Source organism: Perissodus microlepis, chromosome 9 (assembly GCF_051167445.1).
Source record: "Perissodus microlepis isolate ML-2025 ecotype Zambia chromosome 9, ASM5116744v1, whole genome shotgun sequence".
In the NCBI taxonomy this organism is placed as follows: Eukaryota; Metazoa; Chordata; class Actinopteri; order Cichliformes; family Cichlidae; genus Perissodus; species Perissodus microlepis.
Window position 1 is genome coordinate 17,608,599 of NC_140469.1, and position 13,116 is coordinate 17,621,714.

Sequence of the window (13,116 nt, forward strand, 5' to 3'; positions counted from 1 at the left end):
GGGTGTTGCTTTCCTTTTCCATTTTCTGGAGAGATAAGCATCTTACTTCCCAGATGGGCTTACCTCACTCTATGCTACTGCAATTTAAGGAGTTCCTATTATCCAAGGACTATTAATAATATGGTCCTAATTAGCCACTTTCTAGTATTGGAGAGATTGGATAGTCATTTTCAGACTTAAGATGGAAGAAAAAGATGAAATGGACCCTTTGCCCTCAGGATTTATTTAGTGAAAAATAACCTCAGTGTTGTTCCTTAAATGCTTTAGTTTAATTTCAGTCATGAGTGGCTCAGTATTGAATCACACAAACTAAGCATGCTCTGTGTTTGTGCCTTTGTGTAGCCCATACGAAGGACATGCCATTCACCTGTGAAACGTGTGGGAAATCATTCAAGCGCAGCATGTCCCTGAAGGTTCACTCTCTACAGCACTCAGGAGAGAAACCCTTCAAGTGTGAGGTTTGAGCTCCTTTTATACACTGCAGCTCTCCACTTTACTTGAGTGATGAGGTAGATTTAAAGATATTTAAAATGATTGGCGCTGGGAGTGTCATTTAAATCTGAGAAATTCACAGGTTGAGATCAAGTAAACCAGAGTCAGATGTCCAGATGTGCCGGTCTCGATTAAAAAACACTGATCGTTTAAAAAAAACACACATAGATCTAGTCAGAGCATCTCTTAAGAAGTGAGAAGTATAGATGAAATTATTTCAGTGAAAGAATGTCTGTTCAAGTTCAATTTGGGAGGGTTTTTTTAAACAAGACTGTGACAAAAGACCACCAGCAGGTAGTTATTCAATACTGAAGCGTTTCACTGGGTGCTTATAGTGACATCATAAATTAGTTTAGGTTGGCTGAGCATAAAGACAAAAAATGGGGAAAATGCTACTCGATTAGATCAGTCCTTGATGATAGAGGTCCCAACTGGCTGCTGATTATGTCTAAGGTTCACCATACAGGCGTGAGAGTGGTATTAAAATCTACTTGTTTAACCCTTTGCAAGAAAGCCTATTTTTAAAAAATATCAACTTTTTTTATGAATGAAAACTGAGCGCCATGTCTAATAGGTTCACAGGAAGGTAAAAAAGGGGCAGTTTTGATTTAGTAGTACATTTTACAGCCTTGCTTAAGTCAGTCCCAGTGTGTTTTGTTGAAAACACCATACACGACTTCTGCTTTTTCTCCACAATGACTGAAGTACAACCTGTCGAGTCCATCTTTGACAACCAGCTGTAAAACGACTTTGCGTAAAACTGTTTCCTGTGCGCCGTTTCAGAACTGCAGCGAGCGCTTCCAGTACAAATACCAGCTCCGCTCCCATATGAGCATCCACATCGGACACAAGCAGTTCATGTGCCAGTGGTGCGGAAAGGACTTCAACATGAAACAGTACTTCGATGAACACATGAAAACACACACTGGTGAGTCCCTTTCTTTTGGTTGTGTTCATGTTGCTTCAGGGCAGAGCAACATTTATTTTAAAGGAGCATTTAAAAAAGAAAATATTGCAGAGCTGCAAACACTGACACCTTTGTGTCTTTGCAAAGCTTATTTGCACACCCAGCAGATGTGAAGCACTATTATCGTTCATGTTGGAGTTTTTGTGGCCTCCGTGTATTCTTCTGATTTAACTCAGCTTTGCTCTTTAACAAAACTGCTGAGAGAAACACGTGACTCTTTAGCTGCTTGATTGTTTTTATCTTTTATCCGTTTGTTGCCGTGCAGGTAACACCAATTGGACTGTTAGAGTCTTTTACTGGAAACAGCTGCCTGCCACAGCTGGAAGAGATTCTGGTGGAGAGCATTCAGAGTGAATTAAAACAGTCAAGTCACAGGCCATAAATCAAAACTCTGTTCTGAAAGATACTGAAAAGGTCAGAGGAGAACTGCAGAGTTACTGCAACCAGCCGCCCTCCACGTCAGAATCATTTGATGTATGGCGAATATAAAAACACTGATTCTGTGGCATTAAACTTAACGATGCATGTTGAAAACGTATCGAGCAGGCGTCTTTTGTGTCTCCCGTTTTGCAGGAGAAAAGCCGTACATCTGTGAAATCTGTGGGAAGAGCTTCACGAGCCGGCCCAACATGAAGCGCCACCGCCGCACCCACACCGGAGAAAAGCCATACCCGTGTGAGGTGTGCGGCCAGCGTTTCCGCTTCTCAAACATGCTCAAGGCCCACAGGGAGAAGTGCTTCCGCGTCACCAACCCCATGGTTCCCGACGGCAACGGTGACCCCCTGGGCCTCGACCGGCCCTTGGCGCCACCCGCTGCGGACTCTTCCAGTCAGGCCCAGCTGGGCACGGCACTCCCTGCCACGTCCGTGACTACACCCCCTGCTGCCTCTAGCCCCCACCCCCTCCACAGCACCCAGCTGTCCCTCCCCCTGCTGCACTCCATGGGGGGGCTGCCTCCTACCCCGCATTTACCCCCGCCGCCTCCACTGTTTTCTGCTGGTAGGATGAACTCCAACAACTAACAAATCTCTGTAGCATTAAAAGCACTTTGTTACTTTTTGTTTTATTGTTTTTCTTTGAGCTTTTAAGAGGACTCCTGCAGAGGGAGAGTGATGCGCCTCAGTGACATTTACACAGAGGGGAAGAACAGAAAAAAATGCTACATGGAGGCCTCGTCAAAAAAAGAAAAAAAAGGAGAAAAAAAAGAACAAAGAACACACACACATAGTAATAAATAATAATTTTTTACTCTGTTGAATACAATAGATAACCTCAGAGTCCAGTAGGACGTTCCACCGTTACTTTTCGACTCATAAATTTCACAGATGTGTCCTGGTTTCATTTGGGATTTTTTTTTCTGACAACTCGCCTCTCTCCTGAGCCTTGCACAATGTATTGATTGTAGCATCTTTTACGAAATGGTAGGAAGCGCTTCCTAAACCTCCACTCATACTGGGATCATGAGTAGAGGGAGAACCACGTGGTAACGAGAAGAAATGATTTATTTTTTGTTCTCGGCCAAGATGTAGCGAGCGGTTCTGGTCAGACCCAGCAATAACCAAATGCTGATTTGTCTTTGAGCGTATATATGTATATGGCGTTGCCAATAACCAAATCCTGTTAGCTCACCTGCTATAGTTAAGTAATGTAATTCAGCATTTATAATCGATCCTGCACCTTACATTTAACTCCAGTGATATTTAAAGTGTACTCCTAACCGTCTTCGTTTTTATTATTGTGAATAGTGTGTAATTCGTGGCACGTTACGTCATTTCTTTTAATTTTTTTCTAAGGACTTAAGGACAAGTCGGCCGTGCAATGCAGCGTGTGGCGTTCGTCATGGTGTGTGTGCGTGTTTGAGATGTGAGGCAGAGACTTGAGATAACAATCCTCAGATCAACGTTTAGCTAATCAACATGCGAGCTTTCCCGAGTCAGGAGATGGAGTAATTTGTCGACTCTAATCTTTTTTTTGTTTTTTGCTTTTTTTTGGCTTACATTAAGCAGGCGTGCATCGTCTCCTGCGAGATCTGGCTATGAGATGTTATGGCACTTTTCTGTGACTTGTTAGTAAAACCTGATGTACTCTGACCTACAATATACGTGTAGGATGAAAATTCAGTGTTACTGCTATTGTTATTTACTGCTTATTTTCCCAACTAAACACTGTCTGTGTGTTAGATGAGTGTAGGGAGAGCAATGTTCACAAAAACGTGCTTACGTAGGCGAATCAAATGGCCACATTTCATTGCAATCTGATGTAATCCGTGTTGTGAAGTGATAAATACTAAATTATAATCTAGCAATTAAAATTCTTAAAGAGTACTGGCAGAGATACATTTTTGGCACATCAGACGTGGCCACTAAAAGGAGCCCTTAGTGTTGAATTATATTATAACAGAGTGATTTATTTTTGTTAAAACAGTAACGTGTAGCAGCTAATTAAAACTGGGGAAGCACAGCGTAATACCCCTGAAAAAAAGGCTTTGGCTTGTGTACACTTTTGGCTATTGTGTGTCATAACCATAGTAGATCTGGAAAAAAAAAATCATGATCCGAGTATAAACTGCTTAAAGGATAGGTTGGAATTATCTTTATTTGCGTTCTCGTTGAGAGCTGAACAAGAAAACTGGTACCACTCAAATATCTTGACTATTTCTTAACCTGCACACCATAGTGACCAGAAATTGTAATTTTTTTGTACAAATTTAAGATATTTTACTTGTGATTTTTGCGTTGAATTTCACTGGCCACTTCATTAGCTACACCAGTAAATTGGTCATTCATGCAAAGAGCTAATCAGCCCATCACATGGCATGTAGACATGGTCAAGACAACATGCTCAAGTTCAAACTGAGCATCACAAAGCTGATTTGAGTGACTTTGAACATGGTATGGTTGTTGGATTCAGATGCACAGGTCATAGTATTTCAGTCTGAAAAAGACTATAACATAAAAATATCAAGTGAGCAGCAATTTGAGCAGATAGCATTCAAATAAGCACTTGCTGCTAACAAGATGTGCAGAAGAGCATCTTTAACATATTAGCAGCAGAAGACCACACTGGGTGGCACTCCTGTCAGCTAAGACCAGGAAACTGGATACACGGGCTCACCTTTGCCATTTGGATAGCAGGGAAGAATTAGGGATAAGGAACATAAAAGCATGGATCCATTCTACCTTTGGTGCTGGTGATGTAATGGGATGGTGGATATTTTCTTGGCACACTTTAGGCTCCTTAGTAGGAACTGAGCATTATTTAAACACCACACCCTACCTGAGTATTGCTCCTAAGCATGTCCATTGCTTCCAGCAGAATAACATGCTGGTTCGAATGATCTCAGACTGGTTTCTTTAACGTGACATTGAGTTTACTGTAGTCAAATCCACAGTCACCATATCTTAACAGAGGTCCAATAGAACACGTTTGGGGTGTGGTGCAACAAGAGACTCATATCATGGATGTAGAGCAAACAAATCTCCAGCAACTGCGTGATGCTGTCATGTCAACGTTGAATCTGTGCCATGAAGAATTAAGGCGGTTCTGAAGGCAAATGGGGTCCAACAACAACTAGCAGGGTGTAACTAAAGAAGTGGCTCGTTAAAGTATTTGCACAGAAAATGCAGAATCTGTAGGCAAGTGACGAGGCTTTCGGTACCAGAATCATTCTGGTTTTCTTCCAGTAGTCACCAATTCCCAAGAAAGAAAGCATATGCCAAAATGCAGTTTCGGAACCTTTGTCTTTTATCATTTAGTCAACCTTTAGGAAGCCGTCGCCTAGATGTGCTGGAAGCGTCAAAATACTGTCAGTTTTCCCCAAAGGTTAAGTTAGCAGGCTAGTTTTTGGTTTTCCTGACTGGGAGAGTGTCACTATCCTCGGTTTTATATCAAATCAATTTAAGAGTGGTGCCAATCACTTCATGTAACTCCTATTTGAAAATTAAAATAAGAACTCTTGTTTGACACTTCAGTCGATTTTGTATTCGTATCGGTCTCTCAATACGCACTATCATTCTGCTCCCGCTCACTTTATCTACTTATAGCCTAATTGTAGTATGGCATTAACCTGTAAATATTGTTAAGATGTGCTTCTTCCTTGTGATTTATTCCTCATGTTTACATTCGGAGAGTCAGTTGAATGTGCCCCAAAATGTGTCCTGGCTGGTACTACGGAAAGTTGGAATTTGTGGACATGCTTTTGTAAATTTAATAAGCTGTTTTATATTTAAAAAAAAATAAGCACCTTCATGTAGTGTTATGTCTAAGCTCACCCCCTATGTATTTCTTCAATTTCCACGGTTAAACCGTTAGGGCCACGTCAGACGTAATTTAATAATGGTACACTTTGTGTTTTTCTTCATGTGTCCGATACCTGTTTTGTATTTTGGTTTGCTGCTTTTGTACAGAGTCCTGTTTGAGACTGCCCTTTAAATGATTTAAAAGTGTAGAGTTCTTGAATTTAATGTAACTGAACAATATTCTGGCTGTGATTACAGTGAACTCCAGGATTGGAAGTGAGCTAAAAATGAGACATTTGGAGCACTGTGAGGAGGTAATGGCCAACACTGTCAAAGTCAAATGAAACTTAATTGTCATTCGTGACCATACAGTGAATAAAACTCCTCGATTAATGTGCAGAAGAATCTAAAGACATAATAAGACATATAGACATATATAAAACATGCCAGTTAAGATTTAATCTGGTAGGCTGATTGTTTAGTGCTGTTGCTCTCTTGTGGCAACTCGGTAAACTGCACTCCAACCCTTAGATGTACATTAATGTTCATAGTATGTGTCTCGTTATCATCGGAGAAGCATGTAAAAGCTCAAAATTGAGATTTTTCCCACTTCCCTGTTTTAAGAAGCACTAGCCCAAGAGACAACATTGAGATACTGTGGTTAGAGGTTGTGTGTTTGCCTTACATATGGAGGGATTTGAATGTTTTTGCGTTATGGATAGTGACAGTAGCTGACAGTAAAGGAGGAAGTATAGTAGTTTATACTACTGATTAATGCACTTTTGTTTTGTGTTTCCAGATACAAGGTGAAAATGGGTAGCAGACATCTATAAATTGAAGTAAATTCCAGCATTAAATTCCTTTTAGGTTTTTTTTAAGGGTTTTTTGTTCAGTGTTGGTCTGAGTTTGTGGTTAGTAAGTTGCACAGGTGTCAGCCCAGAGGCTGACCTTAGTTTTGTTTCCCTGAATAACTTTACTTGCTTGTGGTGTGGCATGTGGCACACCGAGGATGACTCTGTGTTATGTGTCAATCTGCTGGTGTTTCTGCATTCTGGTCAGTCTCTTTAATACTGTCCCACTGTTTAACAAGTATCCGTGACTCTTCCTTGAGGGTGCAATCAGTGCAGGCGGTTTCTGACTGGTTTGCTCACTTCCATTATCAAGAGAAATTACTCTTAGGTGTTTCCACTTTGCCTCTGTTGAAGGGACTTAATATGTGACTATTCTTTTTCATTGCATGAGAAAACATAAGGGAAGGACGGAGTTGCCAAATTCAATTACGAGAAAAACTTTTAGTGCACTTTATCCTTCAATCTAGTGGAGATACAGATATAGTAGCAGTTTCCTTGATCCTTCCTTTCCTTAAAATACTTCCTTGCCTTAATATGGGAAATTATCAAAATGCAGTTATTGACTAAATGTGTCCTTGGCAATGTTCAGTCCTCTGAAGTGAAATTTAAAGAGAAAAGGGACATCAAAAGTGTACCTGTGTGGAATCAGACCAAGAAACCGGCTCTAAATAAAGGCTTCCAAGCATGCATAGGATAGGAAATCAAAATTCATCATACTGCTCATATTTGAAATGATTTGATGATATTTAAAGCTCAAAATAGTGTATTTGTGCTAAGAATATATTTCTTTTATAACACTTGCACATTGTATCAAATATAGTATAAAGTGGAGGACACAGTAACCAGAGGAATTTGGGTATAAAACTCTAAATTGACTTGTTAATCCTCCTTTGTTTGTTTTTGTGAACTAGTCTTCCTTCAATCCAGCTGCAAAGATAAAGCCCATCTGTCACATCAGAACAAGACTTCAATGAGTTGTAAAGAGGAAATGTATCAGATATGGACATTTATTATCCCAGATATTACCTAAATTGTGAAAAATGAATTAAACAGGCTGTTTTATTATTATTTTTAAGTGTTTTACAGTGAAACGGCAGTAAAGCTACGATTGTTAGACATGAAAAGGGAAATGTCCTGTATTCCAGGCAGGTTGACTCTATGTATTTTGATTAGCCAAATTCTAATTTACTAAGGCTAGCAGCCAAAGGCTTGTATTAGATTAGGCAAAGGTGGACCTGTCCTTGTCCTTAAATGAAGGTTTGTCAGTGATTAAGTGGGTGCCTAGACACCACGGTGACTGTGCATTCTGCATTGCACCCAAGGTTGCCACATAGCAAACTGTGAGAGTGGCACTTCGGAGAGTGCTCATGGGATTACTAAGTTAGGTCTCTCTCTCTTTTTTTTTTCTTTTGAAAGCTGCTAATGATGAAGTGTGTATCCAAAAGAGTTTTATTCTGTGGCCTTCACCTTCAAGAAAAGTGTTGGGAATATTGCTGTCTTATTTTAGAAACTGAAACTCATGATGGATATTGGAGAGAAAGTATTGTATTTCTTTTTGTTCTTGAGTAAAGAGTTGATTTTTTTTTTCTGTTAAATCTGTTAGTGTCTGGGTAAACACATGGAGCCCCAAAACTGACAAATCTAATGATACCAAAAAGTAGCATTGTTAGTGCAATACAAATGAGATTTTAAGAGGTTTCACTTGTTCGAAACCACTCAAATATGGACAAAAGTAATTGACCACACACAAGGTGTAATGTGTAGGTTGCCCAGTACTTCTGTCCCAACAGTCTATATTTGGTTGGGTTCTTAAATTTTTTGATTGAGATGAAGCTAATTACCTCCTGGTTTTCACTAATGCCGCACACATTTCCACTAATTGTGAACAAGAAATTGTGTCAAATTTGATTACATTTATAGACAAAGGATTCATCTATTGTGGAAAAAAATGACAAGATCTAAAACTTTTTATAAAACTTCAATTTACTTGGTTAAACTTTGAAAAGCTAACATAACAGTCTAAATGCTAGCACAAAAATAGACTTTTGCAGTCTGTTGTGATGTCAAATGGCAAACTGTAGATTGACTATTACTAAGAAACTTTGTTTTTGAATACCTGTTGGCAAAAGAATAGATTGATTAACACTACTGTGTGTAATGCTGGCTGGCATAGTTTCATGATAGCTGCCTAGCTAGCCAACAATGCTTGTGGGCACTGTTTTCAGCTAAGCTAGCCACAAAGCGCTCTAAGTTACTCCACAAGTATTACATGAATTTCAAATTAGTCACTGCCATTAACAAATACTCATCCATATTTATTATATATGCATTAGGAGAATTTAACACATGGAGAGGAAAATGAAACCTCAATAGGTCAAAAAGCCTGAGTGAAGAAAAATGAGCAGGTGATTTGGCGAATAGTAACTGCAATAGTAAAATGAGAAAACCACAGAATACCTGACTGAATTAAATAATTTTGTGTTTGTTTTACTGAAAGTTTTATATGTGTGTGTGTGTGTGTGTGTGTGTAATATTCCTCAATTCAAGTTAAAATGAATCTTTTGCTACCTTTTGGCAGTTTGAGGGCTCCATATGAACTAAAAGTGGGAAACAAGAGTAATTTTTGCATGAGAAAGTTTAGTTGTTTTTTTTAAATATATGTTTTATGGTGGCTTTCCCCTGTTTTTGAGTGAAGCTACATGTGATGGTAACCATAAGCATCAATGCCATAGTCTATTCAAAGCTGTATTATTCACATTCGCATCACATTGCATTTCCCTTACTCATACTGCAGCGGTGTTAAAGAAACCATAATGTGTACTGTTATTTGCTGACTCTCTATAATGTTAACACTACAACTTAGTTAACTCTGGTGTACAAAGCCCATGTGTAGGCAGTAGTCGTCACGTTCAGCTATGATAAAATACTAAAAACAGTACAAGGACAGTAGTGTCTAGAGGTGCTAATAACATTAGACTGTATTTTCTGTCTTTTATTGTATTATTGACTAGTGTTTACTGTCTGTAACACAACAGAGCGTAATGAAATCATTTCAATATTAAACAGTATAGATATATTATTGCAAATTCAGATGTGTCTTTGTGTTTTGTTTTTTATATTACAGTAGTGCTTTTTTTTGGCAACTTTGCTGCCATCTGTTGGGAAATGCTTATATTTTCCAGTCGGATTTAGACACTTTAATATTTTGATTTATTCCACACAGTGCAACAGGTGTCTTTAGGTTACTGACTCTGTAGTTTTAGTCTGAATCAGATTTAAACTTGTAGAAAGACATATATAAAATTATTATAGATCAAAAAGAAACAAAAAAACAAATCCACAGTATTAATTTGTTATAATTAGAAAAGCTACAACAAAAAATCAAATGCGTAAAATAAAACGGAAGAGAACAATGAACACATTGAGCTGAATATTGATGTCTGTGGCCCTGAACCGTTCTTTGGACTCTGGTACAACAACTGTGAACTAAACAGGTTCATGTTCATAAACGGGGACTGGAGGGGGTTTTACATCTTGGTGAGACGCAAGGTATTCAGTCGCACCCCCAAAACTGAAGCCCCTGAGGCGTACTTGATCTCTCTGAGGATCCCATTCCACTTCTTCTCCATCTCATTATACCTGAGGAGGTTAAGAGACAGTCGTCATAGTTTTTCCCAGGGCTCCTATCTCCCTCATTTGCGTTTAAACTTAAGTAATTATATATCCACTATGAACTGAAGCAGGACGGTGGCATCTTATGTTGGGTTCACTGAGTAACATTTTAAATACTAACACAATTGAGTAAATACTAAATATAATTAAGATTACAGTTGTGCAAAGACAATTTAACAGTTGAAATAACTTTTTTTAAAAAGTCTGTTACGATCTACCTCCAGATGTCGTTCATCTCTTTAGGAAGAACCTCTTCGCTGTCCTCTAAAGGCATCATGGCAAAACCTCCAACAGCGTAGAGGGAACCAGCCAACGACACGAGATTCAGCGAGCTACGTTCCTGAGGAAACGGCACAAAGTCTGACCACCTGCACCGCGTTAACACACACACAGAAAGATGTTCAGTTAGATAAACCATTTAGCCACAGTTTTATTACATTTATTATGATGTGTTGTAACTTTACACTGACTGTGTGCTTTACAACAGATAATTAGAAACAAACTAAACTAAAAAATAAAGTAAAAGAAAAGAAATATAAATATAGGAAACTCACTTGTTGGTAGCAATATCATACACCTCCATAGTGTCTGTCAGGCCGTTGTCAGTGACGCCTCCTGCCACGTATATTTTGTTTTCATGAACGGTGGCTCCACATAAGGAGCGTGCGTGCTTCATGGGCGCGAGCTCCTTCCATTCAAAACGCTTGGCGTCGTAGGCACACATCTTCTTTAGACAGCTCCTTTTTACAAAAGGGACAAAGACTCACAATAGTGACCTCTGAGATAAAGAAAACCCTCCTTCTTTAAATCCTGAAGCCTTTTAGGGTCACACTTTTAATATGAACATTAATATTTTGCTTGAAGCATGTACTCACTTGTTGTCTCCCTTTCCTCCAATCACGTATACAGTGTCATTATGAGATAATGTTGTATGGCCGTAAACTGGGTATGGAATCGGCTCTGACTCGCCCCATTTAAAGGATCTGTGAATGACAAAACACATTATGTAGTTAATTATTAAGGATGACAAACTGAGTGCTTTTCCCCTAAAATTTCATACATGAACTCAAGGCTGTACTCACTGTCTGTCGTATACCAAGACTGAATCCAGCATGTGCTCCTGCTCCTTCAGCTCCTTTCCTCCCAAAACAAAGATGGAGTTCTCAGCCTCGCCCATTCCAAACAGAAAACGGGGAGAAGGAAGGGGAGGCATGCCGAGCCAGTCAGCACTGACCGGGTCGTACTGCGGTCACAGGAGTCAAACATTTGTAAATGTTTACAGTGTACAGAACTACAGTGTAGAAAAATATTTGCACTGAACTATATTCGTATGTGTACCGCATGTAATTGGAAGTTTTTCATCTTCTCTTTTCTTTCTACAAACTTTGTCTTGACGTTCTCCTACCTGCAGGAAGTATGAGCACAGTGGATCATCCTTGTTCTGTTCATCAAAGAATAATCCTCCGGCCACAAAGATCTGGTTCTCCTTGGTCACCAGGCTGGCGTGGTTTTTGGGAATCTGTGTGGAAAGTGATGCCAGAAAGCAGTCGTTCCCCGTTGGGTCATAGGCCACAGCGCCAGCATCATTAACCATCAGGATCAAGTCTCTGACAAACATCCCAAATCGAAGATTATCATTCAGGATGCTTGGGAGAAGGCCCTCTTCATCATCTTTATCTTCACTCTCTCCATCATTCCCTGCTCCACCATCCTCCTCCTCCTTGCTTTTTCTTTTTTTAACTTCTGGCATTTTCCCAGCGTGGGCATCCTTAACCAGCTGGAGTTTCTGCTGCAACTCGGGGTTAGAGGAGATAAGTTTGTGTTTCTCCACTTTTTCTCTCAGATAGTCCTCATTGACAAGACGCAAACGAATGCAGTCCAACAAATTCGGCAGCTCTTTCTCTCTGGTCTCTTTGTTCCGGGACACCCAGTTCATCAAAGCTTCAAATACCTCCTCTTCTGTCTCTACGTTTAGATTGTCATTTGATAAAATGGCTGCCAGCTCACTGGGAAGCAGCTGGAGGAATTCTTCATCTCTGGAGATGAGCTGAAAGCGCTCGCAGGCATAGTTTCGAGCAGAGATGGCCAATCTGGGACAGTCCAGCATCAAGCCGAGCCTGAAGATAGCCAGACAGTTGCTGAGGCTTAGGCGCTTTTGTAAGAAAGACACACATACAGTGAAAATTGAAGGGATCTGATACATATTAGCAACAGCAAAGATATCCTGGACATTCTGCTCGGTCACATTGATCTTGGAGGTGTACAGATACTTCACGATGAGCCCCATGACACCTGGCTCCACATCCTCCAGGATAATTTCCCTCTTTTTGCTCTCGTCCAGGTCGGAAAGAAAGATGGAGCGGAAGTATGAGCTGCAGGCGCACAGAACAAGCCGGTGGCAGGGAAACTCTTTGTCTTTGATCTTCAGCACACAGTCGACCAGCTTATCATTCTCCAGCAGGTCATAGAGGCCATCCTGGAGTAGAGTCTGCTGGTACAATCTGGGCTCGTCCGCTGGGTTTATTGGCAGAGCCATCGTTCCTGGCAGAAGGAGTATGAAGAGCCTTTCAGGGGCTAAAGAAATCAAACAAAATGTATCTCCTCTATAACTAAGCTGTTCTAGTTTCTAGCCTGGAAAGAGGATTTAAAGGAGTATTCAGGCACACCAGAGACAGCCCACTTCCTCAGCTGTCCTGACCCTTCAACTGAACTCCAACAGGAGGTTTATTTATAGACTGGGTGCTCGGTGTAGAGCAATGGGCTTTATTCTGGAACTTGAAATGTAATATCCATGCTTCCCCTTGTCCCACCTCGAAGTCCACACCGACCCACTCCCAGACAGCTGACACACTGCTTAATGGGAACTGTGTCCAGCATGAGTCATGGCGGACCCTGG

The 13,116-nt window shown here is 40.2% G+C and overlaps 2 protein-coding genes across 2 annotated transcripts in view; one reads left to right on the plus strand and one right to left on the minus strand.

The window, feature by feature from the left end:
• The window catches only part of zbtb47b (zinc finger and BTB domain containing 47b), a 31,218-nt gene extending 21,580 nt beyond the window's left edge, over nt 1-9,638 (plus strand). Inside the window, exons 4-6 of the mRNA XM_084939366.1 lie at nt 343-458; nt 1,276-1,420; nt 2,033-9,638. Of these exons, the coding sequence (XP_084795492.1) occupies nt 343-458; nt 1,276-1,420; nt 2,033-2,481 (710 nt within the window). The 3' untranslated portion in view covers nt 2,482-9,638. The remainder of the gene's footprint in view (nt 1-342; nt 459-1,275; nt 1,421-2,032) is intronic.
• On the minus strand, nt 9,071-13,085 carry klhl40b (kelch-like family member 40b). Its single transcript, XM_084939367.1, has 6 exons — nt 11,626-13,085; nt 11,303-11,463; nt 11,096-11,203; nt 10,775-10,960; nt 10,439-10,588; nt 9,071-10,187 (listed from the first exon to the last, which is right to left on the minus strand). The coding sequence occupies exons 1-6, from the start codon at nt 12,754-12,756 to the stop codon at nt 10,076-10,078; spliced, it is 1,848 nt and encodes a 615-aa protein (XP_084795493.1). The 5' UTR covers nt 12,757-13,085; the 3' UTR covers nt 9,071-10,075.
• Between the last annotated feature and the right edge of the window lie 31 nt (nt 13,086-13,116).